Genomic DNA, 27,804 nt, shown 5'->3' on the forward strand with positions numbered 1-27,804 from the left:
GAAATGTTTACCCATCCCGACTAATAAAAACATTCGTGAGTTTGTTTATTTGTTACGCTATTGAGTCTAAAACTAACCGGTTTGACGAAATTTAACTTAGGCCTTGGAAGGAATACAGAAAAAGATAGCTTCCCCCCATAATCCATGCTTATATGTTAAAGAAATTTAATGTGTTAAATTTCATTAAAATCGGTTTAGTGAATTGTTTTTTTTATAACATAACTATTTATGCTTAACACTTGACAACAAACAGTTTACATGTTATTATTATAGTTTAAATATTTATATGTAGATATATTTGTTTATTTATAAAAGTAAATATTCACGTTTAAAAATAATATATTAGAAATACTATTAGTTTAGTTCTAATGAGCTTTGATAACATTTCTCGTTAGCTCGTTAGATAATTACAAATAAATGTCATTAGTGTTGATAATGCGTTGTTGTGTCTGTGTTTGTATTACGCTATCATGCTTTTAACTTTATCGTGCAACGCCATCTAGCGATGAGTTACAACAATGTACATCGTTTTCAAATAGGAATGACATAAATATTTAACAATGTGTTATTTCAGATATGGATACTGATAATTGAAACAATTTTACCGAATAATTTAGCGGTTTTAGAAACGAATATTTTTTTTGATTTTTTTTCGGTTAATCCGTATACGTTAACTTAAAAATAAAATTATTTAGAAATTATTAAAGTAGAAACTTAGTGAAAAGTCTTACTTAAGCTTATTTCATAATAATTCAGAAATGAAAAATAACAATATAATTACATAATCCAATGCTTTTTACTCCTTTTACCGTTTAAAAAAATAATCAATACAACACGATTGATCCTAGAGATAAAAATATATGAATCGATTAAAAAAAAAATCGACTAAAAATACTTTTTCTTTGTTACAGATCTCACCATGAAGATTTTCTTGAGTTTAATGGTGTTATCGCTGGTCGGGCTAGCGTTAGGCGCTCCCACCTCTAGCGAAGATGACGAAGTAATAGTTGTCTCAAAGGACTTCTTCTCCAAAGATTCCGTAATATACTCAGGAAAACATAAAATCGTTAACTTAATCGTACCTCTGAATGGCCTGAACCACGATAATGACACCAATGACTCATCGGAATACAGTCCAAATTCCAACGAAATCGAACTCAATATTTTAATGTTCTTCGTTGAAGCTGATGTCGATTCATATGGCAACCGTGTAGACAGAGGTCTCTATGTATTGAGGAATGGAAAGGCAACTAAGATATTGGAAAATGGTAGAGATGCAGCCGCGTCGAGAGACGATAGCAACTTAGCCTTCTTTGGAGCTAAAGATGGAATTTACGTTTACGATTACGCAACTAATTCCGCTAAAAAATATGGAACAGTCGATGACAGTATAATTTGTATTGGCAAAGAGGAAACTGGTGACGTTATCTACATACTGACAGAGAATCACGAAATGTTCAAAGTATCGAATGGTGGAATGGTTAAAGAGAAATTAAATGACGTAGTTGGTGCCAGACAATTCGTCCTAGATTTATCAAACAATATATACTTTTACACAGAGGATAAGCAAGCGTACGTTCGAACGGCTGATGGTGTTAAGAAAATCGAAGGTCTACCACAGAATCCGAGCAGCGTAACTCTTGTGAATCCACCTTTATTCCTGTACGATGATGCAGTTCCCTTCGTTGTCGATAACAGCTTGTATTTCATCTCCGTTAATGGAACGACTGATGACGCTAGGACTATATTTGAACCTAAGGCAAAACCATCAGCTTACGCTCCAGAGGCATTCGTGATACAATATTATGCATACAATAAGAAGATATATGAATTCAATCTCATTGCTAAGATCTACGAAGGTGTCATGGGTTCACTAGATAGTTTAATAGAAAACAATGTGGATAAAATACTAGCAGCAGCAAAGGTATCGAAACGTCCCCGTCAGCATCAACGCGTTTAAACCTCTCGTGCTGACAAAATATGCCGATAAAATCTGAAACAAAATTTATTTATATGTTCAGTAAATGTTTTTGGAAAAATCGATACAGTTATTTTGAGCTATGATATGAAATATATTATTTTATACTTAGACATTTATTATAATCTACAAATGTATGAATAAGGAAATAAATATCATAAAATATTATAACACATTGTATATCATTTGCCTTTAATTATACCACAGCCTTTAAAATAGAATACGAGATACAAATCTATATATATGTATCATTATATCAGTAATTTATAATGATTCGTATGTTATTTTATTCTCTATATAATTAAACGATGGGTTCACATAATATATAAACATATAAAAATTAAAGATCTTATGTTTTTTTATAATAATAGCTACCGTGTTCAAATGTTGAACGTTGAATTGAGAAACTCTTTTTGATTTTCCTTCTTTCAGGTGAGCGTCCTGATCGTTCGCCATCATTCTTTCGTTCGTACCATTTTGTATTTTATAATAAAAGACAGAAAAAGTTTCAAAAGCATCTGAGTTAGTAACGCCCACTTATCACATACTCTACCTCCAAACAACAGCACTCATACGTAAAACAGTAGTTTTTTTAGGGTGCAGTCACCCTAGCCTTTTTGTCTGTGATCCCAGCGTCACAGACAAAAAGGTCACAACATCTTAATTCCCAAGGTTTCTGGAATTATTCATTTTTCATTGGTATGGTCAATATTTATTACATAATGTATGCGACATTGTCTATGTATTAGTAAAAAAAAACACACACACAAAATGTTTATTCTTTACCAAAAATAAACTTTAAATTAATATAAATAAAAAAAAATATAATGAGCGAAGCTAACTGAGAATTCCTAAAATTTTAAAAAGAAACTTGAACTCCAGGAGAGGATATGGACTACTTTTTTGCCAAACGCATGACTACCTACGCGACTACTAATTATAATTAAGATTTAATTTTAAGCATATTTTCAAATTTATCATAAAGAAGAGGTATAATGTTTATCTGGATCATATGTTGTTAATTATAAATTGGGTATTTCAGACCTCCCAATATTCTCAGAAAAATTGACTTTTAGTTTTAACTGATACCTAAGTTTACCTTTTATGTATAAATTTACGAGAATAAGTTAGTATTTTGTCTTCTACGGAAAATATTATTTGCTCGAAGCGGTCAGAGGTTAGATTGTTTACAATTGAGACATCATATTCACTGGGACAAAATACGTTATCAATATCGCGTAGAATACTGGTCTGTTATTCTGGTTTTTTTCACAATATTGATTTGTTAAATTAAATGATTCAAAGAAGGTAAACTTAGTATTGTTTATTTTAAAAAATGAACGTTGTAATTACACGATTATAAATTCACTAGTCGGCACCCGCGGCTTCGCTCGTTTTTTACGGGTTTTTTGTCATGTGTTAGGCTAGAAAGTATCTTATGTCCTATTATGGAGTTCATGTTTACTTCATACCAAATTTCATCAAATTCGGTTCAGCGGTTTGGTCGAGAATGAGAGATAGACAGACAGAGTTACGAGTTACGAGCGTATGGGCCACCTGATAGTAAGTGGTCTCCAACACCCATAGACAATGACGCTGTAAGAAATATTAACTATTCCTTACATCGACAATGTGCCTCAAACCTTGGGAACTAAGATGTTATCTCCCTTGTGCCTGTAGTTCCACTGGCTCACTCACCCTTCAAACCGGAACACAATAATACTGAGTACTCTTATTTGGCGGTAGAATAACTGGTGAGTGGGTAGTACCTACCCAGACGGACTTGCACAAAGCCCTACCACCAAGTAAAAACGTATAGATTTAAGAACATTCTCTATTTTAATCCTAAGAAATATATAATCTCCTTGGGAGGACGGTACAGGCAAACTGTAATGTATCGCTGAAATTATAGACAGGATAGTTCAACATGGTCTAATAATTCCCGAGGATACCTTACTGTCAGTAACAGCGTAAGATCGAATATTAATGTGGACAAGATACACTTTGCGAGGCCCTTGTCGGTTTAATTTCTTTTTTTTTTTTAAGTACTCTGATCCCTATGTTACGTTGTACTTTTTCAAGGCGAGAGGCCCTGGGCGGTGGCCCACACCACCCACTCCTTACGCCGCCTCTGCCTACTGTCTATATTTTCATCCTATATGCTAATTAAATGGCATTTAATCATGACCAGAGAGACGCAAGCACTTTAGCTTTAATTGCAACCAAAGAATTAGCAACCTCACCAACAAGACAATGAACTCCTTAACTATTAATTATGGAGCCGATACAGTGCATAGAGTTAGAACACGTGACACTTAATCAAAGACAAATTTCAAACTGCTTTATAATACATCTCATACTTGGCAACTGTGAGTGAGGATACCCACATCATCATCATTATCCTCCTGCCCTTATCGCAATTTTATTTGGGATCGGCGCAGCATGTCTTCTTCCACACCTCATTCTTTCCAGACATAACGTCTTTGACACAATCCATCCATCGTTCCCTTCCTCTATATCCATCCATGTTCATATTGCCGATAAAATCCTATCACATAAATAATTGGCATTGAAACAGTGTGCTGGTATAAGATCCAATATCTTTCCCTAAAAAGGTCTGAACCCAGCAGAGCGATACATACATACTGACTATTGCTATGCTTTATTCATAAATGATCAGGAATATGTAAACAGCCGTCAATAAATACATTAAGATAAAATCACATTATTGAGTGATAAGGGATGAACTCCACTAATTTGTCCAATATGTTCCAGATGTTATTATTGTTTTTTTTTATAATTCCTCATAAGGATTCGCCATCAACATTTGGGTACCTTCATACTTAAACATAAGAATGGCAAGGATTGCTATTTAGTGGTAGGATATTTATGACGAGTGGTTAGTGACCATCTGGATACCACCACCGAGTAAAATTACTCCTATTTAACTTGGATTGAAAAGCAATTTGATCTCTGTAACTCAGGAAAACAGTAAAGCAGTAATGATATATACATATATGTATCATAATGTATATGATATATTTCGATAGCGATAAAGTGACAATTCGATAGCAGATTTGGCGCCAGTATATATTACAGTATAGCGTAATTAATTGTGTCAGTTATTAGTAACGCTTCAGCGGGTAAGTGTGAAAATATTTGTTTTGCTAAAATCAATTCTGTGGCTTAGTGCTTTAGAGCCAATTTCCATTTGCTAGTTAGACGTAAAAGACGTTTCAATATTTGACAAATCATATATAATATAATAATTTTATTGGCGCTAAAATTGACGTTAGTTATGCCGACAATCTTGTGTAAAAATGGTGTGTGATATTTGATTGACAAAAGGGTATTAATGTCGGTCTTAGCACTAAGCCACAATATTTCAATCATAAATACATTTTCTTTGAGTTTAAAAAAACATACTTGATATATTTTAGCTCATTCTTAATTTGATTAACTTTTAATGGTTCCTAATTGCCACGGTAACTAAATTGCGTTTAATCGGTATTATTTTTGTATATTTCCAGTGAAGTGTTTAATGAAAGTTGTGTTGTTTCATTTAAATTAATAATAATTAAATATATTATATGTATTTTTAATTTATTCATTTGAACTGTTAAAGTTTCTTATCTTTAAAATCTGAACCGTTCAAAAGTCTTACTATCTCCAAAAAAAAGAATTTTAATGGGTTCAAAATTTTTTCTATTATTTATTGAGTTTACAACATACACAGGCTTGCAGATGTTTTATATTATATATTTTTACTAAACATGAGCTGATGTTCGCTGGATTTTATTCTTGCCGTCTTCTTGGGAGACGTGGCCCACACTGACATTTTTTTTGTTTTTCTTTTTTTTATATTTTAAAATATTATATACATAAGGTTTGAGGGTTCAAGGCTTACATACATAACACATGTATGAAATTCTTTATTCAACCATAGCTTTAAAATGCCTGAAAAGATTTTGACGTAAAGGATGTTGGTAGAGTCCTACACGCTAAGTAACAACGGCCATGTTTTATTTTATTTCCATTCAACAATCGTATCAGGAGCTTAATTTGTTCCCCATCGCGATTCAATGGGTTAAATAATATATGTTTAAAGTAACAGCCTGTATTACCCACTGCTGGGCTAAAGCCTCCTCTTTTGTAACATATTCCACCACGCTGTTCCAATGCGGATTGGTGGAATCCACATGTGGCAGAATTTCGATGAAATTAGACACATGCAAGTTTCCTCGCGATGTTTTCCTTCACCGCTAAGCACGAGATGAATTATAAACACAAATTAAGCACATACATATAATGGTGCTTGCATGGGTTTGAACCCGAAATCATCGGTTAAGATACACGCGTCCTAACCACTGGGCCATCTCAGATCTTTCATATATAAACAGAAATAGATACGCTCGATAGTTAAAATTGTAATTAATATTAATTAATTGTATGACAACTGTCATAATATATGATCCGGTAACTGTGTTTGATATGGACTAACGATTTCTAATATTTCTTTTGAATGAATGTATGAAATATACTTTACTGTACACCACGTACAAAAATAAAGAAAGCTTAGGATTAAACACAGAAAAAAAAAATTAATAAAATTCAAAACCAAAACAAAATTGATTTCGAGTGTTGTACAATGGGTGGACTTATGTATATAATTAGGCATCTCTTCCAAACAACCCAAATCTTTCATCATCATCATCATTATCATCATCAGCCCATGTTTGTCCACTGCTGGACATAGGAAAGAAAGAAAGAAAGAAAGAAAGAAAGAATTTTTATTTGTAAGCATCGTGTTGATACATCAGTGACATAAAAAAAAAATTAACGATTTAAATTATATAGTTTTTTTTTTTTCTATACTTAAATTAAAATACGATTCGTACTATGTGTGAAATTCGCAAAGACGGCAGCACTGATTTTCAGTGATCACCTTATTTCCTCTCCAAATGCACGCCACTGTGGTTCTTCGGCTATTTTTAAGGATGTAAGGGGGCGCAGGGATGTAATCTTTTACAAATAATATAAGATTATAATTTTTTACCTCTAGTCGTAGAAAAAGCACGTAAAACCTTACGCGTGATTTATTTCCGGACGTCATCTTTGACGCGCCACATGTACAGTATGGGTGAGAGTAGAGAGTGTGTATGTAGGTAATAGGCGAAATGATCATTATTATCATCCATTACATAGTATAAAACAAAGTCCCTTACTGCTGTCTGTTTGTTTGCTTAGATCTTTAATATTAAGCAACGGATTTTGATGCAGTTTTTTTCAACAGATAATATTAATACATGGACAATACGGTAAAGAAACACGGATAATTTTAGAAGTTTCTAAAGTTATTTTTTTTATGGAATTAGTTGGCGGACGAGCATATGAGCAACCTGATGGTAAGTGGTCACCATCGTCCATAGACAATGACGCCGTAAGACATATTAACTATTCTTTACATCGTCAATGTGCCACCAACCTTGGGAACTAAGATGCTATGTCCCTTGTGCCTGTAGTTACACTGGCTCACTAACCCTTCAAACCGGACCACAACAATATACGTACTTTTGTTTAGCGGTAGAATATCTGATGAGTGGGTGGCACAAAGCTCTACCACCAAATAACTTGAGATAATAGGACGATTTATTCGGTGTTGGCATATCGAGAAAAGAAGATTATCTCACAAAATTACTCGCTTCTAACATATTAAACTATTATAACCAAACCCAGGCAAGCACCGCTGTTTCATGTGCTTAATTTGTCTTTATAATTCATCTCGTACTCAGCGGTGAAGGAAAACATCGTGAGGAAACCTGCATGTGACAAATTTCATAGAAATTCTGCCACATGTGCATTCCACCAACCCGCATTGGAACAGCGTGGTGGAATATGTTCCAAACCTTCCCCTCAATGGGAGAGGAGGCCTTTAGCCCAGCAGTGGGAATTTCCAGGTTGTGATATATTTTGTATTTTGATAGACAGAATCACATAGAAGACTACTTTACAATGAGTAGTAAGTTAAAAACATGTCTTATATAAGTTTAATTTCGTTTTAAATGCCTATAACTTTAAATTCATGCGAATTATCTTACGTACCTACCTAGATATTTATTATAACGTGTAATCTCTTATCAGCGTCACATTTGACTCGACCGCTTCTTCGAAAACAAATAGGTATTTTATGCATTATTATACACAAGATAACCGTCCCGGCTTCACAGGGGTACAATATAAGTCTACTATATAAAAGTTTTATGTTAAATAAAAGAAATAAATTTCTATACTTTTCTGGCTATATAATTCAAATCATACGTAAAATTATAATACTAAAAAAATAAAACGTAAAAATAATAAATACGTCAAAATTGAATATAATTACGTAAAAAGGCCAAACTGAGAAAGTTATAGTGACAGTAGTTAATGGGACTGGTGATATCTAACTTTTTTGCCTATTACTGTTTATTTCTTATTAACGAAAACCGCATTAAAATCCGTTACAGACTTTTAAAGATCTAAGTGTATATACGGGGGCAATAAATCTACCCAATCTAAATACAATATAATTATAGACCGCGTCGTGTAAAAAGAACGCTGGAAGAAAGCGGAGGGGGTGTGCTTGCGCATGGGTACTATCGAGCAAGAAAGTACTAGGCATTTTGTTTATTTTTGAAGTAGCCTCGCTCGCGGGTTTGCAAATTAAATATTGATAGGGACGCCGAAAAATTTACTGGACAGAATATAATTAAATATAAATAAAAACGTGTTTTATTAAAGATAGAATATTTAATCTAATTACAAAATTAAAGGTGTGGTAGGTAATCCTTTTTCAATTCAATGTCTGTTATTGGTTTTTATACAGTTCTTTTATTTTTGCAGCTAGTTAGAAAGATAGTAAGAAATTCCGAATCTTTTGAACCTTTTAAAATTTAGATTCGAACCATTTTGTAGCCAATGTATAAAACGGACCACCATTTTATAGATTATTATAAATGATTATCAACTTCATTTATATCAGCCTCTCTTCATAAAACAATTTACGTCATTAATATTATTTATTTCTTTCCTATGTTATACCATTTCGTAATAAAAACTTTTTTGCGTGATGGTATTTTGAGAACAAACGTAACGTGGACACGGCGTGGATAGCAAAGGTCGACTGACGAACCAATAGCGCACCGGCGAGCAAGCGGCGCTTGACCCGCCGCACCTCATACCACCAAATTGACCGATAAATAGTCTAGTGCGCAGGTTGACTGCTAGCGTTCTTTTTACATGACGCGAGCTATACCAAATCTTATTTGACTCGAGAAAACTCATAATTTTTTCCATAATATTTTTTTTTTATATTATTTTTAGTACTCTCGGAAACTTACCTTAATAGTTACGTTTATGATTATGAACTTTTCGATAATAGTTACACGGCAACGTCTGTGAATAAATAATAAAATATCAATATTGCCAAAAATAGTATTCATTAGGTCTTACTTTAAAACAAAAGTAAGAAACACTTGTACAAACAAGATCATGCTCCCGAAATAATTCATCAAATGCAATATGAAACAAATTTACTTATCCCGATCGAATGTATTTTAACAATAATGTAGCAGCTACACTCACTGAAATATTTAACTTTTTTGCCGCAAGTATTGAACAGACATTGGAAAATCTGATTTCAATGGTGATACGATCATCAATACAAATATTGACCACACTAACATGACTGTATTTGTAAATGTTGAAAAAGAGTAACTACTGAGTTTCTTGCCTTGAATCAACTTTCCGAACCGGTGGTAGCTTCACTTAAAATAGTTGTTAAATGACTTGATGATTCAAAAGTTCTTGTAAAAGCCTACTTGAATAAAGTATATTTTGATTAATTGATTTTGTAAATTGTCATTTAATACCTCCAAAGGATATAAAAGGTTAAAAACACAAGACCAGATAAAAGACGGCTTTGAAAAGATAACTAGAGAGATGAGATATCGCTGGTTTTCTTAAAAAGATACGCAAGCGCTTTATCTTTTTGTCAAACCATTATTATAAATCGCTTCTACATATTGGCCTTTTTAAACCACGGGGAAGAGCTTTGGCAGTCCCAATTTATAAAACTGTAGATGAACAATCAATTTCTATTACAAATAGGTCAATAGTTACTTTAGCCAAAATTCACCGTATTTAAAATTAGTCACCAAAATTCAAAATCACTCGTCACGAGCATATTCGTCAAATCACGGCAAACAAAAGAAATCTTATATGCCTTACGTTCGAAGTATTTAAATTCATTGATGAAGGCTCTTCCATTGGTGTAAAATATACCGATTTTAGTAAGGCCTTTGACAGAGCTTATCACAATTTTTTTTTTATTTTTATCCAATAAACTCTTACAACTAGTTTCATTATTAAACTGGTTGAAATTAAACCTTGTTGATACAATTTTTTAGTCGTCTTCTTAGGAGTAGTCAATTACTATAAAAAACATGAAAAAAGAATTAGGAGGTCATGCACTAAATTCAAATTATGCGACCCGCTTGTTCGTCCTTTTTGATAGTTACTATTTTAACTAATTAGATACCACCATGTAACTATTTTTTTCTTTAAATCCATTTTAGTCTATATTTAATGCGCTTGATGTGATCTCCTGTAAATAGTGGAGCACATATATTTGAAAATAAGTTCCTTCGTTGGAAATTCTCCAGAAGTAAAAATAAATAGTATTTAAATTTAAAAAAGATCAAAATGACAAGTATCATTATACAAAATCTAAAGGCATAAAAGATATAAAACGGAAATAAATAACGTACAGGTCAATGTGATAAAAATAATTTGTTTTCATTTACAGATATCACAATGAAGATTATAACGAGCATCACGGTTTTGTCGCTGATCGGATTCGTGTTGGGCGCTCCCACCTCTAACGATGAAGATGATGAAAAATTTTTGATCACCAAGAGCATGTTCCCGAAAGAATTCATCAAGTACAAGGCCGAACATGAAATCGTTAATCTACTTCTGCCCATAAACAGCCTTAACTTCGATGAAAACGAATCATCAGAATCTAGTTCAGAAGAATCTGAGAGTGAATTGTTATTATTTTTCGTAGAAGCTGATGTTGATTCAAACGGTGATCGAGTTGATCAAGGTCTGTATGTACTTAAAGAAGATAAGGCAACCAAGCTCTTGGATCACGGTAGAGACGCGGCTGCATCCGGCGACGACAGCAAATTAGTCTTCTTTGGAGCTAAAGACGGAATCTATGTTTACAACAAAGATAATAACTCCGCTGATAAATACGGTACTGTCGACGATAGCATTATAGCTATCGCCAAAGAAAAAACCGGTGATGTAATCTATATACTGACTGAGAATCATGAAGTGTTCAATGTATCAAACGGTGGTACCACAAAAGAAAAATTAGATGACGTGGTTAACGCAAAAGAAATTGTTGTCGATTATTCTAACAATCTTTACTTTTACTCAGACGATAAGCAAGCGTATGTCCGCTCAGCTGATGGCATTAAGAAAATAGAAGGACTCCCAGAAAATCCAAGCAGTGTAAAGCTTATTAAGCCACCTTTCATATTGGAAGATGGAGTCCCCTTTATCGTTGATAACGTCGCTTATATTATCTATGCTAATGGTACGAGTGAACACTCTGGTATTGAATTTAAGCCAAAAGCTAAGCCTTCAGCATACGCACCGGAAGCAGCTATGATCCAGTACTATGCTTATGACAAAAATATATATGAATACAATGTGTTGACCATAATTTTAGGTACAATTTTAGACGAATTGAAGAATTACCTGAACAAAAACAGCGAAGACATTCAATCGCTTTCAACGAAAAGTAGGAAATATCGTCAACGTGCTTAAACTGTGACTAAAAAACATACAACATTTAAACCTATAGAATAATAAAAATATTATAAATTATGTGTCGTATTTATCTTTTAAATTAAAAATAAACCATCTTAAAACTAAACTATAACAACAATTTTAGTCAATTTCTAAATGAATATTATTAGTTTATTCTAATGATCAAAACAGCATATCCTCCCCCACCCTTACAAATTATACATAGTCGTTTATATAAAATACATTAATGTTTAATTTATAATACTTGCAACACTACAAAAAATATGTAACTCTCTTTCTTATTAATGTCAAAACATATGTATATATTTGTCTCACTTTCTTATTATTTTTTCGTATATAACTTTGACTAATCAACGACAAGTATGTTTCACGCCATCTTGAAGAACTCTTTGAAATTTGTAAAAAAACGATAATTAACAAAAGTAGACCCTTTTTCCAAATACTTAAAAATGAATAGTTTTTTTTATGATATAATTTGGCGGACGAGCATATGGGCCACCTGATGGTAAGTGGTCACCATTATCCATACACAATGACGCTGTAAGAAATATTAAGTATTCCTTAAATCGTCAAAGTGCCACTAACCTTGGGAACTAAGATATTATGTCCCTTGCGGCTGTAGTTCCACTGGCTCACTCACCCTTCAAACCGGAACACAACAATACTGAGTACTGTTGTTTGGACCCAGACGGGCTTGCATAAAGCCCTACCACCAAGTAAATACAAGTTATGTGAAGTGGATACAAGTTATCCAAGACTCTGAGGTAAGATTAGGATATATTTTATATATTGAATTATCAACAACTATTTATAAACTAGCTCGTACAATATATGCATCCGGCGTTAGCATAATTAAGTTATATTGATAAGCAGTTAGACTCCCACCCGAGGTTATTTACTAAGGGAGATTTACCCACCATTTTTGTGATCCTTCGAGCTATAGGTATAAAGCGGATTTTAGTAAATTTTATAAATTTCAGAAATACGTAAATATTTAAGTACCTACATACAATTAACATAAAACTTTACTCACAAGAATATAGGTCGTTATGTTGGGCAGTACACCGTTTCTGTCGACTAAGGAATCTCTGGGAACCAAACCTTCCGTAAGTGTCCAGTAAATTGATAATTCCTTAAATTTTACATTGTATAGTTTTAAGCGTAACAAAACATTACATGATTGGCATCCAATTCTGTCACATGTATTCATTTTATAATTAAGTTTTAATAGCTGTTTAAATTCAATTTAATTTTTAAATAAATTTTTAAAAAGTCTAATTGAAGCTACCGAAACTTGACTAGAAACAAACAACTGTTTGCATAATATTTATATAAATATAGTACATATATAAAATATATATATTTATTTATTATTTGGATAACCAACAAAAGAAAACATAATTACATTCATTTCAATATCAAATTATTAATAATGACTTAAATGTCCTTTTAATCATAGGCTATCACATCATGCAAATATACAGGTATGTATATTCTAATATTATACTCTTTTTACGAAACAACTGCTTTCATCATACTACTGATATCATGATTAATAATTTTATTAATTAAATTGTTTGATGTCTTGTAAAATAATAAATAGTAAGAGTCCGTCAAACATTCCTATTTATAACACTATGATATCTGGGCGCAAATGGTGATTTATATAGAAATTACTTAAAATCAGTTTATTAAAAGTTATATTATAACAAAAGTTATATTACAATATTAAAAATTGATTAAAAAAGTGTAATAAACAATTTGATATGTTGGAAAATCAAATCACATTTCATCATAATTTTTATATTTACAAATTTATCATAATAATTACTTAAATAAAAACAGAAGAAAATGACAATTGTTGCTATTATAATCTAAATACATTAAAGATATAAAACGGAAATAAATAATGGACAAGTCAATGGGATAAACATACTCTTGTTTTCATTTACAGATATTACAATGATAATTATAACGAGTACCACGCTTTATCAAGCCTCCTTTCATATTGGATGAAGTCCCTTTAACTGTCGACAACATCACTACACAATATAAAACAAAGTCGCTTTCTCTGTCCCTATATCCCTATGTATGCTTAAATCTTTAAAATTACGGTTATTTTTAAAAGGTAGAGTGATTCGAGAGGAAGGTTTTTGTATTAAAAGCATGGGCAATATAGTAAAGAAACACTGATTATTTTAGAATTTGTAATGTGATGTCATAAATAAATAAATAAATATTGTCTTGAATTTTCGCGATTATTACACATTTAAATAAAACTAGTTATTTCAAGCATTTTACAGCGTTCGTGGTCACGGGTGCTCGAAACGTCGGGATGTCCAAAATAATTAATATACGCGATTAAAATCCGTAATAATTACTTTTATTTAAATAAATAAAAATTTTAAACAAAACACTATTTTAAAACAAATGAATATGCCCTTAAAAGTAATAAAAATAATTGCGTATTCAACATATTTTTTAGAGTCCTCCTAAGTGAAATGAAATGAAAAATATTAGACTACTTAAAAGTCGACTTTTTGCACTCGTGCGAAGCCGGCTTGGGTTGCTAGTCGTTTATATTAAACATACGTTTTTATTTACAGTATATCACTTGCTCTTAACGAAAATAGAAAACACCATTAGTAAAGTAACAGCCTGCAAATTTCCCACTGCTGGGATAAGGCCTCCTCTTCCATTAACACACGTGGTGGAATATGTTCCAAACCCTCTCCGGGTTTGGAACATATTCCATCACGCTGTTCCAATGCGGATTGGTGGAATGCACATGTGGCAGAATTTCCATAAAATTAGACACATGTAGGTTTCCTCACGATGTTTTCCATTAACATTTAAACACCATTAACATGTCTAAACTGTGATAACTAAATTTACAATTACAATTTACATCTTAAATTACATTATGTGCGTTTTATATTTACATTATTCCCGAAATGTACCCATGTAATAACATCCTGAAAGTATTATGATAAATTTACTAAATTTTTAAATTAATCCTATCATATTTAATTCTAATGATCGAAAACCGTATTCCAATCCCTATAAATGTTATCCTTGGTGGTTTCTATAACGGACATGACAATTTTACTAAGATCTGTCGACCAATTCGAAGCCAATCCAAACATTGATTTTAACATAACTTCCATAACGTTGTACTCATATATCTTACCATCTAAGGCCGCAACTAAGTACAAAGCTGAATCAATACTATATGCTGTTATTCTTCTGTTCAAATAGAAGTCTTTTCTTTCACTTGTTCCATTAACATACAGCACATATAGATTACCATCTCCGAAGAATGGTATACAATTAACCATTATGAAAGCCGGACGTAGTAGATGAACTTCTCTTATATCTTCTATTATACTAGCTACATAACTTACTAAGTTTCCATCAGATTTAATTATACGTGGTAAGCCATCTACACAAGCTGTGAAGTATATGTTATTTGAGGTATCTAAAACAAATTCTAGAGCGCAAGTAACTGCTTCTATTTTAGTTCTTATTGTACCATTCTGTTCTAATTTGAACAGTTTATTGTTTGCCGTTAGAAAGTATATAACATCAGTTCCATTTGCTTTTTGGATTTGAATGATGTCATCGTGAAACGGTCCGAATTTCTTTGCTGATAGACTATCAGAATCGTATTTATAAACGCCATCTTTGGCACCGAAATAAACTGACTTGTCGTCACTGTAATCCGAAGTTGAATCTCTTCCTCCTTCAAGTATTTCATATGCAGCTAAATCTTCCAAGACGTATATACAACTGCCACCGTCTAATCTAGAGTCGTTTATTGTAAAAAATACAGATGGTAGATCTGAGACGTCGTCTAGGAAATACGTACTGCCATCTGATGGTACTAATAGTTTAGTTATATTGTTACTTGATGAAAATATAACTTGTTCGGATCTAAACACTGTGGGCCCCACGTTATCTTTAATACTCAGAGGTGTCAAGCAGCCAAAAAGTAGAATAGAAGTTATCAAGAAAACGTGATATGTTTCAAATGGATCCATTTGCGAACCTGAAATGAAAAACAAAGTAAGATTAATATTGAAAAACTACATCACAATTTATTGATATTTATATTGAATAGACGAATTAAATATATATAATATATTTAAGACATTCTGGCTATCATACTTTCTTAGGATTATTTATTTTTAATCATATATAAGAAACACTATTTTGTGCCTGGGTTGAGATCAAGTTATTTTATTATACAATTATTTATTAGTAAGAGTTAATTAAGGAGTTCCTTTAAAATCGTTTCTTACACTATTCTCTTTCAATTTGGATCTTCCATTACTGATTATAGCATTTCTATCGCTCTCATTGATTTCTGGCTAGGAATAACGAATAGTAGGATAAATGTATATTAATTTTTAACCACCTAAGCGCACTTTTATATTGAACCAGGTTTGGATTGGGTGGTTTCAGATGTTTTTTCATACATAGCTAACGTACGTCATATATCCAGATTTCGATGGCCCTAAATTTGGCACCCTAGGTTGTCGCCCCTATCGCTCAGGAGAAACCGTCCATTAACACTGACACTATGTTAGTATCTATTCTCTAAGGATGTTCAGCATTTGACCTATATGACTAACACCTAAAACGCGTGTGCAACTACGGGCGACAACTACGAATAAATAAAACATCGTGATGTTATCTTACAGATTTAACAATAAATTATACATTACCAAATGATAATCGGTAACATGAAAAAAAAGGTTATATATATCACTGGTAAAATATTTTGTCATTTGATTAATGCCGAAACCCGGGATCGAACCAGGCACCTTTAGATCTTCAGTCTAACGCTCTCCCAACTGAGCTATTTCGGCGATGGAAGTTTCACCAAAACTCAACTTATGAAACCCCAATTGGATATGGCTTCTGTATAATTTCTTATAGTCCTTTGACGTTTTATGGCGGGTAGGTAGACCTTGAATAATCTACGGTATTTTTATTATGAATTCGTGAAAAAATGGCGTCTAGTAAATCGGCAAAATTGGAACTTCTAAATTCGGATTAAAATTGACATCACTTATTTAAATAAATCTGTTTTGTTATTTTTGATACTATATTAATCAAATACTGTTTAAGGGTGAAAAGTCAGTCGTTACTACAGCCGCCAATCCGCCAAACAGTATACTTGATAGTGTTATGTTCTAGCTTATAAGGTAAGTGAGCCATTGTAACTATAGACTTAGAGAATATAACATCTTTGTTACTGAAGTTGGTGGTGCATGGTGATGTAAGGAATGGTTAATATTTCTGACAGTGCCGATGTCTGTGGACGGTGGTGACCACTTAACTTCAGGTGGCTCGTTTGCCTACCTATTACGTACATTACCGTCTTAACCATAGGGCTCACGGAGTACGTGTCAGAACCCCTATCCTGAGAGGACCCCGAAGAACAAAAAAATTCTATGGACTATGGATATTTTCAAAAATACCACGTTTGTAAGATCTCCGTGGTCAAGTAGTATGTACTCCGGTTTCCATGGGTACGCCTGTCCAAGGTCCCGGGTTCGATTCCAAGCCGATTTGACAAAGAAAAGTTCGTTCGATCGTTCTATGTTGTCTTGTTTTTGGGTGTTTGTGATTTGATTTTCCACAACTCAAGTGCTTTAGCTACTTACATTGGGATCAGAGTAATGTATGTGATGTTATCCAATATTTATTATGTTTATTATTATTATATAGAAAAGATGTTATAATGTGTTGTCGTAAATAAACAAATTCTTTAAATATCATCGTGAAAAAGAATAACTACTGAGTTTCTTGCGCTTCTTCTCGGTAGAACCTACTTTCCGAACCGGTGGTCGCTTCACTTAAGATAAAAAAAATTGTTGTTAAATGACATTTCAAAAGATGCTTGTAAAAGCATACTTGAATAAAATATATTTTGATTGATTTGATTGTGTAATATTTAGTATCATTATCATCAGTACGAACCCGGGGCGTGTCGCTAGTTTTTGCAAATCAGATCTAATGTTTGATACATATCTAAGATCTCTTTAATATTAATATCAGCCGTTGAACAGCGCTCGTAATACATTAGTTTTTTCACGAAATTTCACTTATCCACAGAATACATTCGTATGAAATAAAAGCGTGTATTATATAACGTAATTATTAATTATACAACATTAAGCACGCTATTCGCAGTTAACCGTGAACGATACGCGCGATGAACGTTTTCATTGTCTTTTACTCGACTGAGATGCTACAATAATAGGTTATGAGTTAATATTACTGAACCCCAAAGATTATTTAACAAACTAGCTGAAGTAATTTTTATTTTGGCTGTCGCTTCTCAATATATGTCGACTAGCTGTGCCCGCGACTTCTAGGCGTTTGAATTTAACAAATAAATTTGATGTAGCCTAAGTTACTCCTTATTACATCATATATCATATCATATAATAAAAACGGTACTCAGTATTGGTGTGTTTTGGTTTGAAGGGTCAGTGAGCCAGTAGAGCCAGAGCCTTGTGCCTAACAAAGGACATAACATCTTAGTTCCCAAGGTTTATGGCACATTGACAACGTAAGGAATAGTTAATATTTCTTACCATGGGTGATGGGTCTATGGGTGATGGTGACCACTTAACATCAGTTGGCCCATATGCTCGCCCGCCAACTTATACCATTAAAAAAATCACTAATTCCTTAATTAATTTGCAACATTGCTAGTATTATTTAGAATAAATGTTATTAACAACGGTTTTTAACGCTGTTAAAACAGGATCCATGAAAAATTTATGACAATACGCAGTGGGAAACTATATTGTAAATACAATTGTTAAAAGAAAACGATATAAAAAAATTAAAAGCCCCTTGAAGTTTTTTTCCGCCGATTCTTCTTTGCTGACTTTGACTTAACAATCACTAAGTGATTATAATACTTCTAAATTCAAAAAAAAATATTTTTGACTTTGAAGACATTGCATTCATTTTATCATTAGCTATTTTTAAAAGTATGTATGTATGATTAAAGACTTATTTCCCGCTTTTAATACTCATAAGCAATTGTCGTCATTGTTTTTTGTCTTTTTAATTTAATATTATTATTTTTTACTTTATTTAATTTTGGTATTATCATTCATTCATACATCATTTATTTTTATTTATAAGTGTATTATATGTATTATTTTAGAACCAGTGTCTGCCTAAAGGTTGCCTGGAAGAGATCGCTTTTTAGAGATAAGGCGTGTTGTTTTGATGAAAGTCTTCTCAATTCTTATGTATGAGGTATTTATACAATACAACATAAATTAATAAACAACGTAATCAGTAGACTCGGTGACCCAGTTGATCGTAAAGCTATATTTAAAACTACTTGCATGCGTTTGAATTGAACAAAAAAAATATTGTAGTAAGTTACTCCCTATTCTATCAATTATCTACCAGTGAATATCTACCGGAGATTAGCCGGAACAAATAGACAGGCAGACAGACCGACAAAAATTGTAAAAAATCTTATTTTGGTATATTTACCGTGTATAGTATATATGTATCGAGTAAAAAAGGGCTATTTAAAATATTGCTACGCCTATCAACTCGGGGTACCTATTCTCAACTCTCTCAGTACGTATATAATTGTATATTTTAATCATTACATAGTATAAAACAAAGTCGCTTACCGCTGTCCCTATGTATGCAGACCCGTAGTGGGCAATTTGGGTAAAGGCAAATAATAACGTCTTAATATTTTCAAAATAAAGATTCTGATTTTTCTAATGGTAATAAATCTGTAACTAGGTATGACAACAAAGTATTCTTCATTCGCGAATTGAAGAATAATGAAAGCTCTTTGTCTATTCTTACAGAATAGTGTTTTGGTAAATTCACAAGCGCCCCATTATAGCATGCCCAGGGTCCATAGGTTAAAGACGACCATGTATGTACGCTTAGATTTTCAAAATTATGCCACAGATTTTGATACGGTTTTTAAATAGATAGAGTGATTCGAGAGGAAGGTTTTTGTATATAGTACATGGACAATATAGTAAAGAATACTACATATTTTTTCGTGTTTCTTTACTAGATACTAAATTATCAGCATTGCACACGTGTGAAGCCGGGGCGGGTCGCCAGTATTGTTACAAAACACACTATCAGTTGATAGGAAACCGCAATGCAACCACGAGTCCTTGCGTTATATAACACAAGTATATCAGAGCATATGTCCATTTTATTTACGACTAGCTATCCATCTCGACTTTACACGAGAAAAAAAAAAGACGAGTGTACATATTATTATACACGCGAGAAGAACTACCTCTTCTGCATGATTAAAGTAACAATAATGTACTTTTCTTGTTTGCGAGAACGTTTAAAACGTCATCTTATAATTAAATTTAATCTAAACTTTGAGATTTTTATGTTACAGCGCCATCTAGTGACAAGCAGCAACAAAGTAAATATAAAATATTTTTACTTAAAAAAAACCATCCTTGTATAATATCCATATTGGCCTTAACCTTTAATTTCATTAAAATAAACCTCTGAGTATATTCCTGGGTGATGGTTGATGGTGATGGATAAACGCTTTGCCCACACCCAAACTGACCTGCCAAGTAAGAATTGCCGAATACTCGTTGCATGTTGTGTGTTAGTATCGATCAGATATACCAAGACCATATATTTATGAAGTATTTGTCAAACGTGTTATAAGCTCACATGATGAAAATTAGGTGCATGTGTGTTAGCGACCTTTATTTTTAATGTACAACATATATACCGACACGAGTGTCCTATCCCGTGTGAAAGACGTATGATATGGCGTCTGACGTCAGAAGTATGGAAGAAAAAGACATGTTGCGTCAACCATATTAATCTATAATAAGCATCTTCTATCCCGTATAGGTATACGGGATAGAAGATGCTTATCATCCTGCTGCCCTTATCCGAATTTATTTGGGATATTGGTGATACCTATCACACACTTATTATAATTACATCCTACCTCAAAACAGTAATATAACAAGATATAATACATAAAACCAAATTATATACTTAAACTCTCTGAAATTTGAAGAAGCTATGACGATATAAAAGAACCATAGAGGCTAAACAAGAGGCAGAAGATGGTAAACGAACAGAAGCGAAAGGAGAGCTGAAGCGCCAAAATTGTACTTTTCAAAAATGAGATTTAAAATAAATACTATAAACTTGTTTTACTAAAACACGATTTTGGCGCTTGAGCTCTTATTTCTTTTCTCTTGTTGTTGTACCGTATATATGTAATTCGAAATTCAGCCGTTAATAATATCGGTACAAAACAATGTACACGCACTCGATAAGACTCCTTCCTTCCTATAAAATCACTTATATAGCGTCCAATGGCCCGTACAAAAACATTTACAAACGAACAAACAATAAAACAACTATAAACATAGATACAAAATTCAAATAAATAATTAGAATTCGGCAATCTTTTCGCCCTACATTGATATAAGTTTAATGAACTCTGCGTTTAAGAATACAAAGTTATTTTTTTTTTTGTTACACGGCAGTGTTTGTTGTGACGCCTTGGAGTGAAGGAATTTCTTAAAAAAAAAGTAAGTGATTCTGTATTTTTCTTGTTATTATATAAAGATTATGTGCGAAACACAAAAGAGTATTTATTTCAATATATTGTTACATTTAATTTCAATTCGCAATTTATTTTATAACTTATGTATGTCTGTGTTTTTGTTGTATTTAAAATAAATATTTATTTTGTTAAAAGTTTAAAAGTGCATTTATTTTGTATTCGAAATTTAAAAAATAATCAATTTTCGATCAAAAAAAGAATTAATGTTTCAATTTAAAATCAGTTCTATTTTTTTATGATTTGAATTAAATATTTAATAAATTAAATTAAAAGATTCTGCATTTATTTTGTGTTCGAAATTTAAAATTAAACGTTTCATTCAAATACAAGTATAGTGTAATAAATGAGTTATGTGTAATTATTCAAAATTTATTTTATATTAAAATTTATTTCAAAATATAGAAGCATTACACTTAATTATTGATTGTCAATTCGCAAAATTCAAACTATCTCATTCTGAAACGAAAGTCGTTTTACTGTCTCGTATTGTATATTTGAGAAACAAAAAGTTTACAACCAAGAAGGTTTTAAAAGAAATAAACAATATTTATATGTAATAATTAAAATTACATACGAAGACAATCGATAATTTTTATTTGTAAGTCAATGTGATATGCAAATGGTCAAAACATTACTTTTGATAACACTGTTTCCTCTTATTATCATAGAATTATCATCAATGGAAAGTAAAGAAAACATACATGATACTCTGAGGGGGCTTTCTAAAAAATATCGAGCATTTGTGAAAAAACAAAGGGTCTAAAAATTTTTGATCCAGTTTTAGAAACTTACAAAAATAAGCTGTTGTTATATAAATTAATTATATGGAATTAGAGCGACTATAATAATAATCTAAATTGAAGTAATTTCCTGTTAGTATTGAAGTATAATTAAAAACTAACTATTTCCCGCGACTTGGTTCTCGTGCAATTTGAATAATAAAAATAGTACGTATATCCATACAAACCTATAACCTCTTTTTCTAACCTCAGACTTAGAATTTCCAAAACTCCTTCCTTAGTAAGTGTATACTAAATAAAACGATCGTACTCACCAAATTTCATGCTCCTAACTTTAATAGTTTACGCTAATCGATGACGAATCAATCAGTCAGATTATGTTATTTTATAAGATGACTTAAAAACTCATCTCAAAAACAAACACCTAATATATATACTTTTTATTTCAGATATAAATATGTTGCCATTATTGATCATCCTCGCAGTAACATCTGCTTACGCCGACAACTGTTCCTATAGCTACGAGGGCACCCGTTATTCAAAACAATCAATTTTAACGATAAAGGGTCTACCAACCAACCTGGTCATCAACCCAAACACAAAGGATCTCCATTTCACACTAATAGATATAGATACTTTACAAGATGACAACGTACAAACAAAAATGGATCAGTATATCCTGAGGAATGGTGAACCGATCAAAATTGACAATGTAAATGGTCAAGCGGCAGCCGTTGATGTAAAAACAAATAAAGTCTACATCGCAAGTGATGAAGGTTTAACGATACTAAACAAAACAGATAAAGCTAACTTCGTTGCGTTCAAAGATGAAGACATAACTCAGCTATTCAAACCAGCTAACAGTGATATGCTATACGCCGTTTTATTTCCAGAGAGCTCGGTTTACGCTATAGATTTAAAGAAGAACGAAAAGACTAAAATAGAAAACGTGCCATGCGCCTTCATGCTAGCTGTTGACGCTGATGAAAATGTATTCTTTGAATGCGATTCGAAATACGTGAAAGTACTTTTAAAAGATTTCCAAGATCCGATTGAATTCGTTGGCATACCCAAGAACTCGGCTAGAGCGATTACTATCGACGATAATAATAGAGCAATACTAGCTGCTAATGATGGAATTTACTGGTTGAAATCAGATTCTTTGATCCCAAAGAAATTGATGAATTTAGACTTTATACCATCGGGCATAGCGTTTTTCGGTGATAATTTGTATTTGTCCACGAGTGGTATTATTTATGAATTTAGTGATATGGATTGCGAATAATTAGTTTGTTGAATAAATTATACTTTAAGCATTTGTTTATTTTATTTAAGTCAAACTTTTCGAACGACTTCAATAAATATAACTTTTTCTCATTTTCAACTCGTATTGATCTTTTATTGTTTGGTAAAACCAATAGAAATTGTAATTAAATATTTCTTCCCAGTGCTTACTAGTACTATACTTAAAACTATAAAAAAATAGTAAAATTACCTTAAATTGAACACTGGAGCAAAATGACGGGATTACTTAAGAGCTGAGTCAAGACTAATTTTGATTCGATATTTAAAACTATTGTAGTTTCACGAAGGGCTATTGTTTGGTTTACAATTCTATAGTCTAGTACTAGATATGACATCACTACATTATCAAATTATATTACGTCAATACAATAGATACAGTGTGATCTGATTATGGTGCATCTAGTGCGTAACTTTATATCTTTTACCAATTCATTCATAATTTTTTTTCTATATAATTTATTTATTTATCAATATAATATACAATTAATGAATGAATATACTTTATTACACCATACACAAAAATAGTAAAATGCGAAAACAGAAAATAAAAAAATTAAAATTTGATTTTGGGTGTTGTACAATGGGCGGACTTATGCCTAATTAGCCATCTCTATAGAGAATATAAAATCTTATATGGACCAATATTTGGACAGTCTAATCACCAATATTTTTGCAGTACTTCTACTTGATGGGTTTTTGTGCAAGCCCGACTGAGTACACACTACCCATGACATATCCTCCCTCTTAACAGCAATATTTGTTAAGTCCGGTTTGAAGGATATTGTACTAGCCGGTTTTTTTTTTTGCCGTCTTAGTCTATCGTTTGACCGTTACCTTGCCTGATTCTTCAGTTTAGTGCAAATGATAAAGGTAGATTCGAAGCGCTTTGAACGTAAGAGGGTATATATTTTTACAGCGTTTTGGTCGCGTTTGGCTAGCCATTCGATAGTCAAAGGGAGTTGGACTGAATTAGCTCATACCTGAACACATTCTCTGAAAAGGAAGTTCCAAACTTCGGAGCCTCGACTCGTCCATGTGTCGTCTCTTGTCTCTTCTACATACACCTCACAATCAGAGGATGTAAAGATTCATTATTATTTCAACAACAACAACAACAGCCTGTAAATTCCCACGGCTGGGCTAAAGGCCTCCTTTCCCTTTGAGGAGAAAGTTTGGAACATATTTCACCACGCGGTTCCAATGCGGGTTGGTGGAATACACATGCGGCAGAATTTCAATGAAATTTGTCACATGCAGGTTTCCTCATGATGTTTTCCTTCACCGCTGAGCACGAGATGAATTATAAAGACAAATTAAGCACATGAATCAGCGGTGCTTGCCTGGGTTTGAACCCTCAATCATCGGTTAAGATACACGCGTTCTAACCACTGGGCCATCTCGACTCTTATTATTTCAAACAGTGGTAATATCAGTAGGCGATGTTCACTTACCATCAGTCAGTGACAGCACATCTGACAATAAAGCAAATCAAAGAAGGATACTCCTATTATTCGTGATCTCTATATTGTTCTCTACATTGTTTGCCTATTTTTGTTCTGTATGATTAAATATCGATTCTAAAATTGCCTTTTTTATGGTATAGGTTGGTGGACGAGCATACGAGCCAACTGATGGTGAGTGGTCACCATCACCCATAGACAATGACGCTGTAAGAAATATTAACTATTCCTTACATCGTTAATATGCCACCAACCTTGGGAACTAAGATGTTATGTCCCTTGTGCCTGTAGTTACACTGGCTCATTCACCCTTCAAACCGGAACACAACAATACTGAGTACTGTTATTTGGCGGTAGAATAACAGGTGAGTGGGTGGTACCTACCCAGACGGGCTTGCACAAAGCCCTACCACCAAGAAACTGTGCTGTACATAAAAAACAGTAACAACAAATAAAGTTATTATTTTAAATGAATTTCTTAACATATTTAATTAAAAATAATTGTACAAAATTTAAGGAAACAAAATATCCTCGTAGGAGGACCACGTTTGACCTTGAAATGTCCTTCACGATTAAACAATGAAATTAGAACGATATCATAACAAAACTAAACTGTTTTTGAACAGGATATATATACGAAGCTAAACGGATCGTGTTTACAAACAGACGGACATCTGACACAATAGCTATGTTTTATAAAGACTCCAATCGGTTTAGTTCATTACACGTTCGTTCTTAAGAAAGTGCACTCCTACTGGTCAGGTAATATTTTCTTACCAGCCTATTAATTAATAGAAAAAATAATTATTTTTTAAAAATAGTCAACTAAAACTGGAATCGTATAAATTGATTGCTAGCTTTTTATTCGGAAAAGCCAGTTTAAAATCTCAGCTAAGAAATCAAATCAAATCAATCAAATGTAATCAAGTTAATTTTACAATGAAGCGTTTTCGAATGTTTCATTACTACCCTGGTCTTGGAAAGCTCAAGCTAGAAGAAACGGCAAGAAAATCGCATAGTTGCTCTTTTCGAATGACATGAACAATGCTGTTTTTTTAAATAATTAGTGTCCTGTGATGGAACCCGAGGAAAAATCCAGGAATTATATTCCAAAAGTACTGTTGTAATGAATAACAATATTTATATTTTCAAAAAAATGCTCTTTTAATGAATAATAAAATTAACTTATTAATTTAGTCTTTTTAAATGGTAAATTGATTATATTTCCCGGTATCTTATTACATACGCGTATACCATTGCCCAAAAACGTTTTCTATACCGTATACAAGTGGAAAGTAGGGGTTACAAGTTTAATCTTATATCTTGTATTAATAGAATAATATCAGTTTTTATGGAATAATTTTGCATATTCTTCTGTATAAACATTATATTATTATAAATATATTGTGAAGCAGTCATTTCGACACGTTTAAGCTTAATTTGTGTTTATGGATCCCGAACTCACTAGATCAGTGTCGTGAAATAATCTCATAACTTTATTAAAATAAGTCTTTGCGTAGATGTCGAACTGTTTTCTACATTACTTTGTATAATTGTTGAAATTATTTTATTTTGCAGAGTAAACCACGACTGACATGATAACACAATGGTTGGGAAGCAAGTGCTTGCTACTATAATACTTATCCTCATTTCAAACGCAATTTCGGACAAATGCGAACGGACGAAAATAGGCAATGATTACTACAAGAGGCAATTAATAGCAACCATTGATGGCTATCCGACGGGAATAGCCGTCGACCCTAGAACGGAACACATATTTTTCGTATTGCACAAAAAAAATTACACGAAGGGCATATATCTCTTGAAACACGGATCGTTAGGGATCAAGGAGCTGCCGGTATCTGATGACATTATCGGCCAATGTGTTGGCATAGATACCGTGAACAATGTAATATACATCGGCACAAATCAAGGACTAATCACTTATGATTATTCGCATTCAGAAATAACAGCTGAGAGGCCAATAGGAGATGATGACATTCGAAGCATATTTATTGACAAAACCGACAATCGTATGTACATAACAACTGGTGTGAATCATGAAATATTTCGTTTCGTAAACGGCTCGGCCGCTATAAAGCGTTACGATAAAATACCGAAAGCGTATAATTTCGTCTTGGACTCAAAAGGGAACGCTTTTTACGAATACGTCGACGGTAAACTGTACTTCTTTTCAAACGATCTATACGAACCCATACAGTATAAGGGTTTTACTAGACAATTGAAATATGTGTTACGTCTTAACGCTAATGATGAGGCAATCGTCGCTGTGAAAGGTTCTTTATTCAAGCTGTCAACGTCTAGCCTGTTGCCGGTTAAAATTGGTCAGCTTGGTTTCAAAATAACCGGCATGGCGTTTGATAATAGAAATAATATAATTATCGGTACTAAAGGTAAGATTTACAGATACAGACCCATCGATACGAATGATCCCTGTCCACCAGATGATTATTTCATGAGCGGCATTTGATTTTGTATAAATTTCTTTTTTGGCAAATGTAAGGAGTAATAAAAAATATTTGTATGAATATTTGTGTTTGATTTTCGTTTATAATCCATTCGTCCAGATATTCTATTCTTGATAAATAAATTGTTAGCTATTATTGAATGCAATTTAAGAACAATTGATCAGACTTACTATTTGTAATGTCTTAATGAAAATCTATTAAACCAAAACAGCTTAGTTACCAACTCTATCCTACGCCTTAAGGCATATTGTTCAGAATATGATAATATGGGTGATAAAAAAGTGGAAACTTGTAGACTTTGAGGCAGGAGGACTTACAA

General features: G+C 32.6%; 5 protein-coding genes and 1 non-coding gene across 8 annotated transcripts; 4 read left to right on the forward strand and 2 right to left on the reverse strand.

Moving 5' to 3' along the window:
* Window positions 1-911: 911 nt before the first annotated feature.
* On the forward strand, window positions 912-1,979 carry LOC124540769. The gene has a single exon (XM_047118476.1). The coding sequence runs from the start codon at window positions 920-922 to the stop codon at window positions 1,958-1,960; it is 1,041 nt and encodes a 346-aa protein (XP_046974432.1). The 5' UTR covers window positions 912-919; the 3' UTR covers window positions 1,961-1,979.
* A 3,057-nt stretch (window positions 1,980-5,036) lies between these two features.
* LOC124540779 lies at window positions 5,037-11,912 on the forward strand. Of its 3 annotated transcripts, none has more exons than XM_047118490.1 (2): window positions 5,037-5,121; window positions 10,824-11,912. In XM_047118490.1, exon 2 carries the CDS (start codon window positions 10,832-10,834, stop codon window positions 11,852-11,854), a length of 1,023 nt encoding a protein of 340 aa, XP_046974446.1. In that variant the 5' UTR covers window positions 5,037-5,121; window positions 10,824-10,831; the 3' UTR covers window positions 11,855-11,912. The 3 variants fall into 3 exon arrangements, with proteins under 3 accessions (XP_046974446.1, XP_046974444.1, XP_046974445.1); XM_047118488.1 differs by lacking the exon at window positions 5,037-5,121 and adding an exon at window positions 5,262-5,301; XM_047118489.1 differs by lacking the exon at window positions 5,037-5,121 and adding an exon at window positions 7,976-7,997.
* Window positions 11,913-14,629: 2,717 nt separating this feature from the next.
* LOC124540773 lies at window positions 14,630-16,397 on the reverse strand. Its single transcript, XM_047118482.1, has one exon. It carries the CDS (start codon window positions 15,895-15,897, stop codon window positions 14,890-14,892), a length of 1,008 nt encoding a protein of 335 aa, XP_046974438.1. The 5' UTR covers window positions 15,898-16,397; the 3' UTR covers window positions 14,630-14,889.
* Window positions 16,398-16,655: 258 nt separating this feature from the next.
* Window positions 16,656-16,728, reverse strand: Trnaf-gaa. The gene has a single exon. It is a non-coding gene; the product is annotated as a tRNA-Phe (tRNA).
* A 4,508-nt stretch (window positions 16,729-21,236) lies between these two features.
* Window positions 21,237-23,547, forward strand: LOC124540856. Its single transcript, XM_047118620.1, has 2 exons — window positions 21,237-21,456; window positions 22,681-23,547. The coding sequence occupies exon 2, from the start codon at window positions 22,689-22,691 to the stop codon at window positions 23,514-23,516; it is 828 nt and encodes a 275-aa protein (XP_046974576.1). The 5' UTR covers window positions 21,237-21,456; window positions 22,681-22,688; the 3' UTR covers window positions 23,517-23,547.
* Window positions 23,548-25,695: 2,148 nt separating this feature from the next.
* LOC124540766 lies at window positions 25,696-27,519 on the forward strand. The gene is made up of 2 exons (XM_047118474.1): window positions 25,696-25,758; window positions 26,575-27,519. The coding sequence occupies exon 2, from the start codon at window positions 26,603-26,605 to the stop codon at window positions 27,485-27,487; it is 885 nt and encodes a 294-aa protein (XP_046974430.1). The 5' UTR covers window positions 25,696-25,758; window positions 26,575-26,602; the 3' UTR covers window positions 27,488-27,519.
* The last annotated feature ends 285 nt before the right edge of the window (window positions 27,520-27,804 follow it).

Source organism: Vanessa cardui, chromosome 26 (genome assembly GCF_905220365.1).
Source record: "Vanessa cardui chromosome 26, ilVanCard2.1, whole genome shotgun sequence".
Taxonomy (NCBI): Eukaryota; Metazoa; Arthropoda; class Insecta; order Lepidoptera; family Nymphalidae; genus Vanessa; species Vanessa cardui.

Excerpts from the sequence above, each read along its gene's own strand:
- LOC124540769 (XM_047118476.1), top strand. The coding sequence starts at position 920 with ATGAAGATTTTCTTGAGTTTAATGGTGTTATCGCTGGTCGGGCTAGCG.
- LOC124540779 (XM_047118488.1), top strand. The coding sequence starts at position 5,277 with ATGCCGACAATCTTGTGTAAAAATG. Across the intron at positions 5,302-10,823 it reads GACAATCTTGTGTAAAAATG|ATATCACAATGAAGATTATA; the intron begins GTGTGTGATATT and ends TTTCATTTACAG.
- LOC124540773 (XM_047118482.1), bottom strand. The coding sequence starts at position 15,897 with ATGGATCCATTTGAAACATATCACGTTTTCTTGATAACTTCTATTCTA.
- LOC124540856 (XM_047118620.1), top strand. The coding sequence starts at position 22,689 with ATGTTGCCATTATTGATCATCCTCGCAGTAACATCTGCTTACGCCGAC.
- LOC124540766 (XM_047118474.1), top strand. The coding sequence starts at position 26,603 with ATGGTTGGGAAGCAAGTGCTTGCTACTATAATACTTATCCTCATTTCA.